The following is a 20,248-nucleotide window of genomic DNA, read 5'->3' as shown; positions in this document are numbered from 1 at the left end:
ACCCCTACAGCCAAGAGAAGAAGTCTGACTACTGCTCCAGCTGTTGGCAAAGCTTGGCAGCATCCACGTGGTGCTGGTTTTAAGTGCATGTAGAATGCAAGAGTTGTGGGGTCAGAAAGGCTTCCACCCAGATTTCAGAAGGCCTGCAAAGAGAGGTAGTGTACCCTGAGAGGGCAGTGTATGAAGCTGTGAGTGTGAAGCTAAAGGTGCTACGGAAACCCTAGAAGGTTGGAGAAGCCAAGAACATGGATCATCTGAGAAAAGCTGCAAGGAGTGAACAGAGCCAGTCCAAGAGAGACAGCATGGGAGCTACAACCACCAGCAGTGCCATAGGAGTGGAGCTACCTGAGCCCTTTGGAGTTCACATCTTGCCATAGATTGCCTTGGGTACTGGATATGGAACTAAAATATTTAGTATTCGCCTTGCTGGATTTTGGTCTTTCTTTGGTCCCATTCCTTTCTATCCCCCTATCTGTATCTTTTGGAATGGTTATATTTATCTTGTGCCACTGTATATTGAAAAATTTTAATTTTCTTTTCATTTGTACAGGGACTTATAGCTTAGGACTTTGGCAATTATTTGAGATGGATTAAATGACTTTTACATAAAGTGATATGCATGAGCCTTTTGGGGGCCAGGGATAGTGTGTTATGGCTTGTATCTAGATATTCCCTCAAAGCTTCATGCACTCATAGGTGCAGTTTTTGGAGCTAGCTGCATCTAGGGTGTGACGCTGGGATTAAGGATGTATGGTACTCAATCAGTTCATGGATTGGTTTAACATAGTACTGGGTGTGGATAACAGGAAGGCCCACCCTGAGTGCAGGAGGCACTACTGCAGATAGCTCAGTTAGTGAGAAATTATTATAAGGCAGTTAGACAAAACTGGGCCCTCAACATAGAAAAACAATTGAGACACATTCACTGTTTAACCTTATAAAAAGAAAAGAGATATATTACTTTGCCCAGAAATGAACAGCAATGATTGATATTCTAAACACACATCAATCTCCCTAGCCCATTTCCTTTCTAGAAATTCCTTGTATGTGACTTGTTTTCCCATTTGTTCCCATTTAATCAATATTTCCTGGGTGACTTATTGGTTAGTCATGATTTTGGCCACCTTTTGCCCACCTTGTAATTTTCCAGTGGGTCTTATATAATTTTGTCCCACCTTCAACTTGCCTCACCTCATGGCTTTGCTCAATAAAACATCTTTGAAAAGGGGGTTGAGTGGGCAACCATTTCCAGTCACCCTTCTGTCTATCTTAGACAGAAGCTATCTTTCTCGCAATAAGTTTTCCTACTCTTAAGTTCTGTTGTTCCTAGAATTCATTCTTTGATTTTAGAAAACAAGAACTCGAGTTTTGGATATCTAGCAGGTATAGGAGTTGTGTCTATTCCCCCTATATCAGCACCACCCAAAAGGCTTGTGAGCTAAAATAAACCTTTCCTTTTTTAACACATAGGTGCTGGGTATTTTGTCCCAGCAACAAGAAAAGTAACTAAGGCAAATGCTCTGTACAAAAATTTATTTATTTAAACTCAATCATCAACTACACAAATAAGAAATGCTATGATAAAACAAAGATTAATATGATATGATACATTATGACTATTGAGAGTGCTGACCCATCTGAGGAAGATAAAAGGAACACAACCAAAGTCGCTCCCTTTTCAAATGAGGTAAAATTACAAATATTCTTTTCTCAGACCCTCTTTGTGGTCCTGTAAAACAAAAGCCAAGAACAGTAAAAACAAGAAAACAAACAAACCTATCAACCTGCTAGAGCTTGGACCATGGCCCTAAAATTTGTCAGTTTTATCAAGATAGCTTTAATTTCAAGGCCTGATGTCAAGATTGGTAAGAATCCAGAAAATAACCATTTTCCAGTGTTGAAAGGTAGCTTCCACTTCTCAATTACCTTTCCTGAAAAAGAAGATATTCATATAGGCACCAGATGACCAAAGATAGCTTGTTCATCACAAAGAAGCATTAGTGACTAAAAGAAGTTTTCACTAAATATAGTTAATTTTGTGTATTGAGGACATCACATAAGCTATAAGTACAAAGTATTCTTAATGTTTAAAATTTTAGAACACAGATGAGAAACATGGATGTTCTAATGGTAATAATCTATATATTAAGGTGTAAAGATTTTTAAAGTAAGATTAAATTTAAAAGTAAAAAATAAATTTAATGAGTAAAATAAATAATAATTATTATAAAATCAACGTCAATAAAAAGATGCTCAAAAAAGTAGGAGAAATGGGTACTACAAGAAAATACTGGGCTATTGGTTAATAAAAATCAATTTCATAAAAAATCCTACCCAATGTTCAAGAGCAGATAAAAATATTTGTTTCGGTTTTTTTTTTTTTGGTACCGGGGATCGAACTCGGGTCCTTGTGCTTGTGAGGCAGGCCACCGAACCGCTAAGCTAAATCCCTGGCCCTAAAAATATTTTAATGTAGGAAGGTATACGTAGGGGGAAAATATTTGAAAACTGACATCAAGACAGTAATAATTCTTACTTTTAGTAATTCATTATAAGAGGTATAATTTTCAAGGCCAATTTTAAATAGATAATAAATACCTAATACATCATAGTCACTTTTTTACAGCTTTTAATATTTTCAATAAAAATATCAAGCATATTTTAATTCAGCTGTTAACTATATTAAAAATATCCCAACTGCCCTTCTGTCATTAGTATTGTAAAATAAATCTGTCTTGAATAAAACCTTCCAAAACAAAAAACTACATACTCCTTTGTTGACAAGAGTTACTGTCGATGGTTCTATTCAGTTTTGCTTATCCGTAGCTGATGGTGCATTCAGGGGCATTAATTACTTCTGTCTACCTAAAATGAATTAAGTTAAATATATGTCTTTTCTAAGTCTTAGGCTTAATCAAGGGTTTTCACCCAGTTAAATTAATATAAGGTTAACATGAGAAAGTTAAAAAGACTGTTTTAGAAATAAATGATCATCTTAGGTGTGTGTGGTTTAGAAATGATCATCTTAGGTGTAAAGTCTTGACTAACACAGGCTACATATAAGCACTGTATGACCTGAAAGACTATTTTGAGGGTGGCATCTATTTCAGTGATGGTAGAAAACCAGTGAAGGAGAAGAGAAGGTGGGAGAAAGGACAGGCACTCAGAACAGGGAGGGAATCTGCAGCTGAGATTGGGTGGAGAGCTCAAAAGATAGGCATTTCTCACCAAAAAAAATAGCAAAAGGAAATGAGGCCATAGACTTAAGAATTTCCTAATTCTAGGCAGGAGCAATAACCTAAGATTTGAGAGTAGTTTGCTATGTTTTGTAAAAAACAACAAAAGTACTTAAAAATTGACTTTAGTGTTTTATTTGGCAAACGCCACCAACTCTTTTCTGCAGTGCAAGAAACTTTCCTCCTCAACAACAAAAACCCAAACAAAAACACACCCCACAGAACCTTCTATTAAAACTCTTCCTGGACAATCTCTTCCATCCTTACAATTACCGTCTTTGCTCCACCTTTCTCAGCTGTCTTCTGGACGACTACAAATCTAATCACCCTGTTTGCAGAACTCCAGTCTTGCATACCCTTTTCCTATACAGACTGACATTTTCTTAACATGCAACATTGGATCCATCAGTCCCCAACTTAAAAAAATACTGATATAAAGTATTACTTTTCAGTTTTGAGGATGTTTATGTTTTAGAAAATGTTTTACTTGTCAGTTTCCTAGTTTTTCCATAGTATACATAAATATCACTTTTGTGCAACAAGGAATTAATAAAAGTTAAAACATTCCATTTAAGTATCACTTCCTTTCAGAAGCCTTTGCCTCCTCCTTTAAGCCTAACAAGTACTTAAGAAGTAAGAGTCTAAGACTCCTAGGCTCAACTAAGACCTGTAGGCTAAAAAATGAATTAGCTTCCTCTAGAGCCCCAGGAAAACCAGCTATGGTTCAGTGTTGAATGAAATTAATTCTGGTCAGCTGCAAAATTTACACCCAATCTCCCTGACAAGGCCAGGGGAGGGGGAAGGTAAGTAATACACATATAATGACATGATTGCTTAATAAGTGAGTACTTAGAGCTGGCAATGGGTCAAGGTCACAAAAGTCAGTAATCAGGATACATGTACTTTCATTCTACCATTTTAATTTTCTAAAATGTAAACCTTACGACATTTTATTTTAGAAATTTCAAATCTACAGAAAAGCTATAGAAAGATATAATGATCATTCATATATCCCTTTTCTCATATATCTATATCATTATTGTTAATTTTTGCCATATTTGCTTCATTTCTCACTCCTTTCATCTTCACCTTTCTATATCCTTCCTTTTTCTTTCTCTCAATCTATATATCTATATCTATATCTATATCTATCTATCATACACACACTTTGGCTGAAAGTTTTAGCTGAAACATTTGAAAATTTAATTATTTGGAGGGATATTTAACCAGTACTAATAAATCCAAGTGTGTTAATACTTCATCCTGTAAGAACTTCAGCACACTTACAAATTTTAATATTGAAGACAATACAGATTTAGAATTTCTAATCCAAAAACCTGAAATCTGAAATGCTTCAAAATTTTAGACTTTCTGAGCACCAACATGATGGTTTAAAGGTTTCAGATTTCCAATTAGAAATATTCAAAGGGTGAAGTCTATACAAATATCCCCAAACTGAAAAAAAGTCTGAAATCTGAACTACTTCTAGCATTTCAGATAAGGGATATTCAAACTGTACTACTCTCTAATAAATCCAAGTTCAAATACCCCAAGCTATCCTAATATAGCTGTTCTTCACTGCAATCCAGAATCATCAAAGATTACCGGTAACATTTAAGTGTATGTTACCCAGTCTCAAAAAGTTCTCCAACCTTTGTCTTTCATGATATTGTATGTATGTATGTATGTATGTATGTATGTATGTATTATGGTGCTAGACTTTGAACCCACGATTTTGTACATGCTACACATGTCCTCTACCACTGAGCTATACCCTGAGCCTTCATGATATCTAATATTTTTGAAGAATTTAAGACAACTGTTTTGGAAATGTTGAAAAATGGCTTTAAAAGAAATGACCTAGACTTTTTGGACCTCAGTAAGTACTCTGACTTAATTCTGATATTCTGAATCTACTTATAACAGAAATATTTAAACCACAAGCACAGAACAATAGCATTGGAATTGAATTCTAAAACTGCCCTCTCAAATTACAGATGAGAAAGCTGAAACTCAAGAGTTTGGAAACTTGGTCAGTGTGAGATTTTACTTTTTACGGGGACATGGAGAAGTATTACTGGGGATTAAACACTGGGCCTTTGCATTGAGCTTGAGTTTTTAGTTTGAGACAGGGTCTCACTACATAGCTAAACTGCCCAGCTAGGCTCGAATTTATAATCCTCCTGCTTCTGCCTCTCAGAGAACTGGGATTGAAGTATGTAGCACCATGCCTGGTTAGTATAAGAATTTAAATGAAGGTAGAGCCTCCTTTTCCTCAGTGACCTTTCTTCCTCATTACATTATCTTACAAATCATCTTCTGTTGGATGACAAGAGACTTTCCGACCACATCTACACTGAATATGCATTTAAAGTGTTAGGGCTAGATATTTCTAAATTTAAATGTTAAAAGGTCTCTTATAGCGTCTTTATAAATAGCATTCTTTTTTTTTCTTAAATTGCCTAAATTTCTATCTCACAAGTGCCACAAATATAAACTAGGTAAAACAACTTTTCCTGAGAGAAGTCCACCTCAGCTATTTCTGACCCAGCAAGTACAAAAAGACACAGAAACTAAGATCCTCAGAGGTTAATTCTGGGGATCAGTTTGAGTTCCAGCTCTTTGAATTATTAGTTCTGCAACCTCGGGCAAATCAATAAATCTATTTTCCTCATGTATAAAAGAGAAACACTAATAATTGATGTCTTACAGGTTTGTTAAGGTTTGGATCCTAAATGTCAGCAAATTGGTATAAAGCAGTAGGGTTACTGCTATAACTATACCTGATGATATAGTTCAGCAGCTCTTGGGAATCATTTTGTCAGAGTTTAGAAAAGTTTAGAGAAGTAGGCTAGAGACAATCTAGAGTCTGTAAGTATAGCTTAATGGGCAATTCTGGGAAGGACTCAGAAGAATGCTGATAAAAATGTGGACAAAGAAGGCCAGACTCATTAGGTTTCAGATGGAAATAAGGACTCTATTAGGAACTGTACTAATGGCCACACTCTTTACACCTGAAGCAAAGAATCTGAATGCATTTTGTCTGTCTTGAAATTTTGTGGGAGGGTGAGTTTAAAAGTGAAGGACTAGGGCCAGGGACTTAGCCCAGTGGTTCTGGCACCTACCTTGCAAGGGCAAGGGCCCAAGTTCGATCCCCAGTTAAAAAAAAAAAAAAAAAAAAAAAAAAAAAAAAAAAAAAAAAGAATAAAAGTGAAGGACTAATTAATCTGGTACTGGAAGTATCATGGCAGCACCACATTCAGGCTGTGACATGAGTATAACTGGCTGCTTTCAGCCAGATTTACAATGAGAATCAGGAGCAAAACACAGAGAAAAAAGATTTGAAAAACTTGGCATTTGACCAGAGAATGAGTGCTTTCAAAGCTGTGCCCCAAAAAGCTGGATGGTGGGGGGGGGGCACACACCTGTAATCCTAGCACTTGGGAGGCTTAGGCAGGGGGATCTCTGAAAGGTAAACCTAAAGTACAAAGCAAGACCATTTCAAAAAACAAAGCAAAACAAAAGTTGTGCTTAAGGAGGGTATGGAGATTAATGACATTTAAAAAGAAGCCAAGGGCTGGGGATTTAGCTCAGTGGTTCTGCCACCTGCCTTGTAAGCATAAGGTCCTGAGTTCAATCCCTGGTACCAAAAAAAAAAAGAGCCAAGTTTTGCATAAGGACAAAATGAAAGATACCTTGAAGTCATCTCCGGAATTGGCCAGTCACCCCACTCCCAGAAAACCTCATGGGTTGTAAAACTGTACTCCTTTCCAAAACTTTCCTTTGAGAAGAGGGCCATGGAGCACTCTGCCTGTATAAGGCTGTCTAGGGAATTCTGATATAAGGGTGTGTGTGTATGTCCCATGTTCAGCCAGCAAGGGACTCAGAGACCACTACAGCTGTGGTTGGAATAAGCCCAGGTAGATTTCCCATAGGGCAGTGTGTGGAAGGCTGAGGTCTCTGCAAGCAGCCCATCACAGGGCAGTATAGCAAAGCTCTGAAAGTTAGCTGAAGCTGCAATGGAGACCCCAGAAAATCAGAGATGCCAAGAGCATGGAACATTTGCTAAGGAAAGCTGCAGGGAGTGGGGAGCACCAGACTGAGAGTGGCCATGCGAGATGGAGCTGTCCAAGCAGAGGTTCACACCATTGCATGCTAGATGCCCTACATGGAGCTACAGGACTTAATGTTTGCTGGATTTCAGTCTCGCTTTGGTCTGATCCCTTGCTATTTTTCCTTTTTGGGATGGGAATGTTTATCTTGTGAAACTGTATCTTCAAAGTATATAACTTGTTCTTTTGATTTTTTTTTTTTATGAGTGCTAATAACTGAGTCTTGAGTTTGTCTTGAGTCTCAGAGGAGACTGTGGACTCTGACTTTTGAGCAATGCTGGAACTGTTAATACTTTTAGAACTCTTGGAGATAAGACTAAATACATTTGGCTGGGCGTGGTGGTGGACACCTGTAATCCCAGCACTCAAGAGGCTGAGGCAGGAGGATCACTGTGATTTCGAGACCAGCTTGGACTACATAGTGAGTTCCAGGTCAGTCTCAACCATATAGTGAGACCCTGTCTCAAAAAAAAAAAAAAAAAAAAAAAAAAAAAACAATTTTTGTGTGTGATAAAAAAAAAAAAAAAAAAAAAAAAAGACTAAATACATTTTGTGCTGTGTGATACATATAAGCCTTTGGGTAACTAAATGTTGTGGTGAATCTTAAATTTCCCCCAAAAGCTCATATGGCAAAGGCTTTGTCATCAGCACATGGTATTACTGAAGGTGGTAGAAACTTTAGGAGATGGGGAATAGTTGGAAGATGGAGGTCACTGGAGGTAAGACCTTGAAAGGGATTTTAGGATCCCAGTGCTTTCCTATGTCACTATTTGCTTTAAGGCCACCATGAAACAAGCAACTTTATTCCACCACACAATTCCTACCATGATGTTCTGCCTCTCAACACAACTGACCATGGACTAAAAGCTCTGATAATCATGAGTCAAAATGAATCTTTCTTCCTTATAAAATGATTTTCTCAGGTATTTTTGGCACAGCAACAGAGAGCTGAAAGGAAATGATATAAACAAAGAAAACAAAAAATACTGCTTGATACACAAGAACCCTAATTTCTCTCCTAATCCTATTTTTGTCTTCATGAACTCCTAGTTTAAACTTCAGAGAAACTGCTGGTAGGGAAAAGCTTACAATTTACTTCCCATTTCAACACAGTAAGAAAAATATGTTTTACTAATTAAATATGGTTTCTAGTTAAATAATTTAAACTCTCATAAAATTAATCAAGATACATTGTTCTAAATCCAAGTGCATGCTTTTTGAGAAAAGACGTAGCTACAACACCAATCCTGCTAGTAAAGCAAATTCATACATGTTTTCCCTCAGAAGAATACTAGATTGCAATACTCTAAAAATATTAATAATACTAGATATGTGTGTGTATATATATGTGTGTGTATATATATATATATATATATATATATGTATATATATATAGTAGGGGTCTAAGAGACTTTGTCTCTTACTTTTTGTATTCCCCAAAATTTCTATAATGCACTTGAACTACTTTCAGAAGAAAATAATAAAAATATTTAAATAATACTTATGATGAGATTATATTATACAATAGTGGTAAAATTCCTTTAAAAGCAGATTAGAAAAGCAATGCCATGTTGCAGGGTAACACAGTCTCTTCATATGATAAATTTAACCCAGTCAATTTTTTCCCATTTCAAAACAAACTTTTTTTTTCATGTTTGACATCACTTATAAGGACTGGCAATTAAGAGCTATGTTATATAAAAATATACGTTGTTATAGTTAGAATGACACATAACGCCGCAAAATGCTCATGCCATAAGAAATGAACTGGACAAATACAGATAATGACTCCTATTGCATTCTCAATGAGCATGTGTTAATTGTAGATAGAACTGATGCAAAATAACTCAAATTGTTTCCTTCTCTTTTTTTCTGTCAAGCATGCATGATTTAATTTGCAACTTTTAATTAAATATAAGCATAATGTAACTATGTGGTAAACATAAATGTGGTTAAGATCCCACAATATCGGCAATGTACCTGCAACTAACATGGGCAAGAAATAGGGAGCCCTCGCTCAGAGCTGATAGGCAGCCACTTGAGGGAAGCTGGTTCAGTTGTTAAAACACAGCAACTCTTCATTACTGGTTGGTAAGTAGCTGCTGACCACGCCTGCTGAGGTACCCTGGCATTTTTAATGCACAGTAGGATCCCTAGTGATTAAAGGGGATAATAGCATACCCTACTCTGGAAATATGGGTAGCTGATGTCCACTTGATTATTAATACCTCACATACAACCCTGTCTCCACCCACATGCCCCTGTCTATTCCCAGGCATTGTCAGTCACTGGCTGCCATAAATATTCCAGCACTTTCATTCTACATTTCTAAAGATAGCTAAATTTATAAAGTCAGAGTCAGTCTGTCTGTGTCTGTCTTCTTTCTCTCTCTTTTTTTTTGGTACCAGAGAAGTGAGCATAAAGGTAATCTTAATTCTTATGAAACAAGGAATTTATTTCAGAATCTAAATCAGATACAGGTGACACAGATGTCAGGGGTTTTGTTCTTCATCCTGACCAATCCCAAAATTACATCATCCTCTTACTGCCCGATGGATCCTCTAACCCCTTTAAAGCATATCCTCTTCCCTACCTCCCAAGTAAAAGAGATAGCTAATTTCTAATATCTAAAAGAACAAGAATCCTTAAAAACAGGTATAGTACTTTCAAAATAAATTTAATAGCCTAAAATGTTATGTGTCATACAAAATGTCAATATTTAAAGTATCAGTGATTTATAAAAGAAATTAATTTTTAGGTACAAGGAATGAAAAGTAATTCATTAAGCAGCTAAACAAAAGTTCAGGAGATGTACCAAGATCACAAAAAATGCAAGAAATGGTAGAATTCATATATTAGTCAGTTTTTCAGTGATGGGACCAAATACCTCATACAGTTTAAAGGAGAAAGACTTCACTTTTGCTCACAGTTTCAGAAGTTTCAGTCCACGGTTGGCCAGCTCCAAGAAGAAACATCATGGCAGAAGATCATGGTGGAGCAAAGGTGCTTTGTTCATGGTAGTCAGGAAATAAAGCAGGAGAACAGCAATAGAGAGGAAGGGGCCAAGGACCAGATACAGACTCCAAGATCACACCTCCACAACCCACTCAAACATCCCATAAATGTGTTTTACTAATCCCCCAGGCAGTACCCAAGCCAATAAATTAACAAGCTTAACTGTCACAATAAACAAAACTACACTTAAAAAAAAAAAAGCACAGCAAGAGTGATTACAGTAAGCCAGAGAATAAATTCCATGAGTATTTAAATGATTCTTCTAGGAACAAGACTGTCTTTAGCACATATGATATCTATAATCACAAGTTGGTAATTATATGTTTGCATTATTGTTATTGCTGCTTTATTTACAATGAGTTTTATTTGTAGACATTTGTCTCTCATTTTAGAACAATGTTCCAAAGCTAAAAACATTAGGAAGAGCTAAAAATTTTTAAATATCCCAGTATAAATGTAATGCACCCGTTATACACAACAGTTTATAGAATCTTATAAGGAAATAGTACAAGATATACTTATTTTATGTAACTTATTACAGAATACGAAAGAAGTCTATCCATACCTGCATAGGTCCAGGAATGCAAGACAAAACTCTTTCTATGTTTTCAGAGGTCACATCAACATCATTTACAGCAACAAGCACATCACCTAAAAACAAAGTAACAATAAAAGATAGTGGTGTGGCTGTCCCCAAACCAGAGAGATCTGGAACTGAAACATTAAAAAGTATTTATGCTGAGTTTCTCAGAATACAATGGCAAATGTGTACAGATATTCAGGAACTTGCCCAGGGTTATATAGCATACTGGTGTAAGGGCTAATCTCCCAACTCTATTTTTCTCAGTCTATAATACTGCCCAATACTGCAATATGACTAAAAACAACCTGGAGATGAATATTCCCATTCTTAACGTAAAGAAAACACTTATGTAAACCTAAGGGACAAATGGAAAATTTTTAGAATAAATCAAACATTGGACTTAACCAAATTGAATCTAGTGTACTTTTTTTTTTTCCTTAGTACCAGGGATGGAACTGAGGACCTTGTGCTTGTGAGGCAGGCGACAGCACCACTGAGCTAAATCTCCAGCCCCTTAACCAAATTGAATTTAACTGCTTAGACTCCCAGAAAAAAATTTCAGCTGAAATTTTAATTAAAACCACGTGGTACAGCATAACTTAATATGGTGTGGTATTCACTGCTATTACTGATTTGTAACTACACACAGTTCTTGGCTTCAAAGGTTCTAACCATATCGAAATACACAGCATGTTTCAGTAAAAGTTTCCATTTCCATGGCTTTTCTTTAAATGTTTATATTTATCAGACTTAGTAATAAAGATCCCTGTTAAAATAAAAATTTACTTTCAGAACCAAATTAAAAGTAATATCAAAACACCAGCAAGCTGTGCTAATAGAACTATAAACATATCTTTCTTTTTTCATCATTCTAAAATATATCATTAGAGAATCAAACAATTCACATGCACCCATTCATTCCACAAATACTTATGAAGCATCTACTGTAAGCCAGGCACTGTTTAAGCACTAAAGATAGAAAACAGACACAATCTCTACCCTCACGAAGTTTAATGTTCTTTGGGGATGATGGGTAATAAACACTTACGTAGGTAAAACAGTGTGACAGATAATCCTCCATGGTCTCTCAAGTTTCTGTTCATCTTGCGAGCTATAACACTGAGTCTTTGTTCTGGTCTATTTTTTCAAGGATATTTCTATAGCAAACGCCTTAAATGACAGAGATAGTATCTCCCTCCAGAGCAAAGGTCAAATGAGGTTACTATACAGTGTAATAAGAACAATGTTTTGCTCAATATCCTATTATCCATCACTGTTCTTTATAAAAGATTGCTGTTCCCCTACATTCGAAATTCCTTTCCTTTAATGCAAACCGCTGCTAGGATTCATCTGCCCCTCTTTTGGGCTGGGGAACAGATGAAAATACTGACACTTTAGGTAATGCTGTTCCTCCCTTGCTTCCTTGGCTTCCTTGATAGAGTAAGCAGAGTTAGCAGGAGGAGTGTCTTAAACTATCCCATGAAAGCCTACAAAGGCTATAGATGCTCAAAGAATTCTACCTACCTAAGAGTATCAAGTGGGCACTGATTCACTATGATGGTCAATTACTGCACTCCTTCGAGTAACCTCAGGATTTTTCTTAAAAGTAAAAACTTGTAGACTAAAATAAACTTCCAACTTCAGTTCTATTTGGAAAAAGATAAGCAACATGCTTCTACTTCCTCTTAAGAAATTAAGCAAGAGTACTATGCCAAATTGCTTACAGCTGTTGTGATTTTAAAAAGAAAAGAAATGATGGGCCTAATATAGGAGTGCTGATGTAAAGCAAAAACCACTTTTGGACCATTCTTATGTTGGGACTAGGTATCTACAGGTTAATTATCCTCAGGGCAACTAAGAAGTGAAGCCATTTTAAATTTGTCAAATTAAACGCCACCAGTTAATGTCCCAAATGACTTCTTCCTCTAAACTTTACACTTTGGCTGTTGGGGGTTTTAGGGAGTATTACCTGAAAGTATCATGTCTAACAAAAGTAGGAATCATGTATCATAACAAAAAATAGGAAAATGAACTTTTGTTTTTTTTTGGTATCAAGGATCAAACTCGGGAACTTGCGCTTGCGAGGCAGGTGGCGTAACCACTGAGCCAAATCCCCAGCCACTAGGAAAATGAACTTCAAAAGAAAACTTTAACAATTTTTCTATAAAAGAAATCTTATAGCCATTTCTTATTCTCTCTGATATTTGTTTTCCTCTAGGCTTCCTGAATATGTCCATGAAGTGACTGAAACAAGCTTCCTGAACATCCCGTCACCTCAGTGGGTACCTGTACTCCTCTAGGAAAGCACTTTCTCAAAAGATATATGGCAGTCATTACTATGCTCTGTCCCATTTCAACAGCTAAATAGCAGTAAATTCAATGAAGTGTTAAATAAAAAAATGGTAAAAATAGGAAGAAAATGTTATCAAAAGATATATTCAAGAATAAAATAAAATTTAGTGCCAGGTGTGGCAGTACACACCCATAATTCCAGCACTTGGGAGGCTGAGGCAAGAGGACTGCTGAGAGTTTAAAGCCAGCCTGAGCTACATAGTGAGTTCAAGACCAGCCTGGACCACACACTAAAACCATGTCTCAGAAACTAAAACTAAAACAAAATAAAAATTTTAAAAGAATCAAATAAAATTTAAAGACTTGAGATTAGTTTATCCCAATGCTTAAATTCTTCAAAGTAAAGTTAAATGAGAAAAATCTATCAATTTCTCAGCATGTATTCAATATCAAACAACAGGGGAGGGCCGGGCGTAATGGCGCATGCCTGTAATCCCAGCACTTGGGAGGCTGAGGCAGGAGGATCACTGTGAGTTCGAGACTAGTCTGGGCTACATAGTGAGTCCCAGGTCAGTCTCAACTACATAGTGAGACCCTGTCTCAAAACAAACAAATAAACAAACAAACAAATAAAACAACGGGAGAATCAAGACACTCCTAACCAACCATTATACAAGTCCTTATGTCACAGTTACACATAGTATAACGATCATTCAGAAGTCTATCACATTTCCTGAGTATCAAATTCCCTGATGACAGTGGATAAAAAAACCAGTGCAAATTTTTATTTTTCACTAAATTATAAAATAGTATTACAGAAATGTTGGGAAAATTATTGCTGATTCTAGCCCTATAGCTATGTTTACTTTTGCCAATTAGATTTAGTCTTTACTATGTTTATCCAAATGAGTTATAAAAGATTTTTATTATTCTCAACCTCTCAAGTAGGATAATTATATTGGTGTACAGTTCACAGAATTACAGTTTTAATAGTCAGATCACACCATAAATTTACTGTTATAATTTAAATAACCACACACATATTTGACTTTTTATGCTATTAATTTTTTTTTTTTTTTTGGTACCGGGGATTGAACTTGGGTCATTGTGTGTGCAAGGCAGGCCACCGAACCACTGAGCAATCCCCAGTCGCACGCTATTAATTTTTTAAACACCTTAACATTTTACACATGTACTTTTCTCCCATTTTAAATCTGAGTCAGTAAGCTTCATCTCATAAGGGAGAGATAGAACATATTTTAGGCTCTACAGGCCATGTGGTCTTTGTCAAGCCATCAACTCAACTGTGATAGCTTGAAAACAGCCATAAACAATAAATAAAGATGAGCCAAGCCTGGTTGTGGACATCTATAATTCCAGCACTCTAGGAGGCTAAGGTAAGAGGATCCCAAGTTCAAGCCCTCCCTGAGCAATTTACTAACTTAGTAAGATCCTGACTCAAAAGGAAAAAAGGGCTGGTATGTAGCATATGCAAAGGCTCTGGGTTCAATATCCTGTACTGCAAAATATAAACATACATATCCATACACACAAATGTGGCTGTGTCCCATTAAAATTTTATTTATTGGTGCTGTTGAAGTTTATGTACTTTTCATATGTCATAAATTGTTATTTTATTTTATTTATTTTTTGGTTTTTTTGAGACAGGGTCTCACTATGTAGTTGATACTGACCTGGAACTCACTATGTAGCTCAGGCTGGTTTCGAACTCACAACGATCCTCCTGCCTCAGCCTCCCAGGTGCTGGGACTACAGGCGTGCGCCACCACACCCAGCCTATAAATTGTTATTTTAATTTTTGTTAACCAAACTATAAAAACAAATGGCAGGCCTAGTTTGATCAGCTAGTTGTGATTTGCAGACCTGTTTTAGACTGTACTGTATTTTAGGACAAATTTCTCAAGAACAGATTGAATGGGCTAAATGGTATATTGCTGTAGATTTATACTTATTTCATAATTACATTTTGTAAAGATTATTTTTCTTTTATTGAGTCAAAGAGAAATAGATCTTTTGGTGTTTTCCCCTACCTACTGAAGTAGGCAAAATGGGAAGTAAGAGAAACATTGAGTAGAAACCCCACCTTTAAAAGCAGGATGTACCATGCACAGGTGCAAATTCCCTATGATAAGTGTTAGCATTATATATGTCTAAAATGTACCAAAAAAAAAAATGGTTTCTAAAATGCACCCAAAAAAGTGAGTTCCATTTGGTATTTACACATGTCACTTATTTCACTTAGGAGTATATCCTCAAAATGTATCCATTTTCCTATGAATGAATCTAATTTCTCATTCTTTATGGCTGAGTATTATTCCATTTTATAGAAAAACCACATCTTCTTTATCCATTTTCCAACTGATGGGCAAATGGGCTGATTCCAAGTTTTAGCTATTACAAACTGTGCCGCTATAAACATGGGTGTGCATATATCACTGTGATATTATTCTTTTAATTCTTTGAAAAGATACCCAGCAAAGGGATGGCTGGGGTTTCTCTGGTGTGAAAAACTATAAAAAAAAAAATAATAATAATAATAAAAAGAAGAAGAAGAAAAAGAAGAAGAAGAGGAAGAAGAAGAGGAATTTGAAAAGATACCCAGCAAAGGGATGGCTGGGGTTTCTCTGGTGTGAAAAACTATAAAAAAAAATAATAATAATAATAAAAAGAAGAAGAAGAAAAAGAAGAAGAAGAAGAAGAGGAAGAAGAAGAGGAAGAAGAAGAAGAAGAAGATCCTAATGAGATAATTGACAATATTAAATAGGAAGAAAGGTGTAGGGAAAATGGGAAGGGTAGGGGAAAGGAAATGAGGGAAAAGAAAAAAATATGAGAAAATGAAAAAATGGAAATAAAATATTTGTAAATAGGGAAGGGAGGAGGAGGTGAAAGGAGGGCAGGGACAAGGGGAAAAAATGAGAACCAAGACCTGTCATGTAAAGGTACAAGATCCCAATAGTGAATGTAACTGTACTGTATACATAAAATGTACCAATAAACTCAATTAAAAAATAAAGTGAGTTCCAACTTTAGAAACAACTGACCATCTGTCAAGAAGCGAAACATATAAATGCATATCACTCTGACTGGTAACTGTGCACACCCAGTTTTATAAGTTCAATCATCTGAAATACAGTACTGTGATGGACAAGCTGTTTTCAGATATCAGTCAAAAGCCATATGTGCACCACCATATATACAGTCATACAAAAGCTGAAATCTTGAAAAATTTTATCCTCGACAAATGCAGAGGTACATTTACTAAGAAAAGGATGGGGATTTGGCTCAGTGGTTCTGCCACCTGCCTCACAAGCACATGGGCCCAAGTTCGATCCCTGGTACCAAAACAAAACAAAAACATTTACTGAGAAAGTTTTGCATGTTCTTATGAGACACACACTGCTTACACAATGCTAACACAGTAACAGTGCACTTCCAGAGTTACATCTGCAAAAAAATACATAAAATGAATCAAAAATCATTAAAAGGCTTTACACAATTTATATTTCCAGTACTGAAAATAAAGCAAAAGCATAAATAGCAAAAAAAAGAAAAAAAGTACAGTTATAAAAAACAATTTTAGAAAGTGTTAGCAATTTGAAATATTAGGAAAAAACTGAGAAAAAAACCCACCAAAACATAAAAAAGCTAAAGGGAAAATCTGACATTTGGGCAAGTGCATGGAGGCTGTCCACAAGAATGACTTTCACGGTTAACACTCTATTTTGAAGCCTTGCACTGTGGTGAACAGCTGCTCCCTTTCTTTCAGGGCATAGCTCCAGCTGAAGCTTGCATTCATTTTCTACAGGGCCCTGCTCCTTTGAAATCCTATGATTTGCTATACACTGGCATGAGCATTCCCTATTAAGTTCTCCCATCTTTGTGCCATGTCTGTTGTCTTGAGTATATGGAAATCCACTCCACATGCACTTGCATATAGAACAAAGGTCTAGTAGACACAGTATTGATGGTCATACAGCAACACCAATGCATAGAGTTCGTCTTATCCTACCCTGAACATAATTATTTTCAAACTACTCAGTAATGTTGCTGGCTACCTCAGGTAAATGCAGCTTTAATTCATTAAAAGCATCTAGAATTTAATTAGCTGGAAGGATTACCAATGCACATAAATGAAGTTTAGTTTTTGCCATGTTTCATGGCCAATCTTTTCCTTCAAATATGGCTTTTTATTTCTCTTGTGTAGTCCCTTTCCCTCACTTCCCATGGGAAGTATAATTTTATGGATTTCCCCATTTAGGATTTCAGTATTTGAAATTTTAAATTCTTGGGACTAGGATATTTGATTTTAGACTTAAGGGATTTTGACTTCAGAATTTCAACATTGGGAATATGGTGTTTTGGATCATGTCTTTCAGGATTATGAGCAGCACCACGGGTAGTGTTATCCCATGGTTTTAATTTGTATTTCTCCAATCTTCTCTCTCTTTTTTTTTTTCTTGGTACCAGGGCTCAAACTCTGGACCTTGTGCTTGCGAGGCAGGCGGTGGCACCACTGAGCTAAATTCCCGGCAGGGTCTTTCTCAGATGAATAAAAAAGTTGAAAACGCTTTATATGTTTGTCATTTGGATATTCTCTTTTGTGAAGTACCTGTTTGGGTTTCTTGTCCATTATTTAACTGGGTTGTCTATATTTTTAATATTATTTGCAGTTTCTTTTCTAAAAGCTCCTTTTCAGTTATAGACAGTAATTTTGACTCTTATAATACTATTTTTGATAACCTAAGTTAATTTTAATGTACAACAATTAATCAACATTACATCTTGTAATTAGTGCTATTTAATAAATCTTTATCAAGTCCTAAAGATATGCTCCTATATCATCTTCTAGAAATTTGATTCTTTTATTTTTCATATTTAGATATATACTCTAATAAAAATTGACTTTTATTTTTGGTATGAAATAAAGGTCAAATCTCTTTTTTGCCTAGATACTTTTTTGAGACTCTCCAATTTTACACATTGGTTCCTTACCAATAAGCTTTCTTTTGTGAGGATGAGCCACAGATAATGTACATATATGTATCTGCTTGGAGGAATATGTTCATATGGTGTTTGGTACACAGCAGGCATTCCATGTTTGTTGAATGAATTAATGACATCTATTTGGATCATTATTTGACATTTATAGGTGATCCCATATTGTAACATTTAGAGAAAACGATGGACCTCTTTTTGTCTTTTGTTCATGTTTGGTATGCTAACAAAGGTCAAAGAAAATTAGAATCCTTAAAAGATAAGCAGTACGAAGCTTTATTCTGGTAGAAACTGTACTTCCCTATGGTCCATTCTCTTTCTTCCACACTAGGCTCACGAAAAAAGGGGTCAGAAGAATTGTAGATTTGTCTACAACCAGTCCAAATAGGTTTTCAGAGCAGAAGCCCCAGCTAAGAAAAAAGAGAATGCATTAGCTGATGTTTCCAAAATTAATGGTCAGCAAACCACTGGCAGGATCTCCTAAGTGGGAATCCTGGCCTTCTACAGAACTAAAAGAAGAAACCTTAGAGATAGTTTAGTTCACTTCCTTCACCTTACAAGAAAGAAACGTGAATACCTAACGAATGCAAGTATGCTCCTGTTTGTTATCCACTGCTAAATAAACCACCGCAACAACTCAGTGGCTTAAAATGACAACAGTCATGTATTATCTCTCCTGGCTCTGGGTGTAAGTAGAGGCTCTTCATGTAGTTACAACTAGCTGTTGATTGGGGCTGGAGCCCTCTGAAAGGCTTCCCTGGTGGGTGGAGCCTCAGCTAGGCCATCAGTCACTTATCATGGCCTTTCCATGAAGCCTTGGCCCTCCTCAAAGAATCTGTGTTCCAAGAACAAGCATCCCCAAAATAACCAGAAGCAACTGTTCCCACTTAAGTCACACAATATCACTTAACCTGTAGTCACAGGCCCACCCGATTTGAAGACATAAACAGCTCCCTATGGAAGAAGGATCAACATCACACTGTAAGACAATGTGGAGGTCATGCTGTGACCATTAAGGAATACACGTTTTGTACAGGTCCCCTTTCTACGAGATTCCTCTTTATGATGCTGTATTGTGACATTTATCGCACTGTGTGAGACTGTCTGCTATTTGTGATCTATCTCTCCTATAAAAAGACCTCCACGGGAGTATTCCCATTATTAGACTAATTTCTGTAATCCTGGTGTTTAGTAGATATCAAAACATTTTTTTATTTGTTGAATCAATGAGCAAAAAGTGAAATTTAGACTTCAAGTCAGACATATTTACAAATATTTCTGGAGTACCTATAAAAGTCCCTTAATTGCAATCTCTCTGCACCCACCCCTTCCTTCTCCTCTCTTCTTCCCTCTCCTTATAGTAGCAAAAGAAAAGACTTTTAGGTATTTTTAGGCCAAGAACAGCGTGGGAGATTAACTTGCAAACTGACGTCTCAACGTATTTATCTAAATCTCTTTAACTGAGGCAATTAAAAAAACTGTCAGCATACGAACCATTATAAATTGTGTTTCATTAATAATATATTCTCAAATGTAATCAATTTATCTTTAATTAATAAGGTTCCTATTAGAAGTTTGAAGACTTATCAGAGTTCAAACATCATGTCTGTGAGCATCAAATATTATATCCAAATTTATCGGCAACACAAAATGCTCATCTTAACATACGTTCAGAATAACTTGCAGAGTTAAATTTTTCCTCAAAATTGGTGGGACTCTTTTATGACAAGCATCCTTAAAAGGAAACTTATGCATGACACCACTGTTGCTCAGTATGCCAAATGAAACAGTTTAAAACCAGTCCAAGAACTTAGTGTACTGAAGTGCAACATACAATTTAAAAGTATTTTTACTCATAAATTATATATTATTGTAACATCTTATGGGATATAGTCATTCTAGCCTAAATTATCATGGTACAATCAACCGTTTTTTTTTTCTGTCAGCAAATATAACCAAGACAAAACAAATTCGTATAATTCAAAACTTGAAAA

At 36.0% G+C, this 20,248-nt stretch overlaps 1 protein-coding gene across 2 annotated transcripts in view; it reads right to left on the bottom strand.

Moving 5' to 3' along the window:
• Positions 1-20,248, bottom strand: part of Intu (inturned planar cell polarity protein) — an 85,448-nt gene that overhangs the window by 46,714 nt on the left and 18,486 nt on the right. For both annotated transcript variants that reach the window (XM_033760004.1, XM_010618849.2), the window contains exon 3: positions 10,929-11,014. In XM_033760004.1, coding sequence (XP_033615895.1) covers positions 10,929-11,014 — 86 coding nt within the window. The remainder of the gene's footprint in view (positions 1-10,928; positions 11,015-20,248) is intronic.

The sequence above is a fragment of the Fukomys damarensis genome, unplaced genomic scaffold (assembly GCF_012274545.1).
Source record: "Fukomys damarensis isolate Sample0158 unplaced genomic scaffold, DMR_v1.0_HiC HiC_scaffold_38, whole genome shotgun sequence".
Lineage (NCBI taxonomy): Eukaryota > Metazoa > Chordata > Mammalia > Rodentia > Bathyergidae > Fukomys > Fukomys damarensis.
This window is presented reverse-complemented; position numbering and strand designations above follow the sequence as displayed.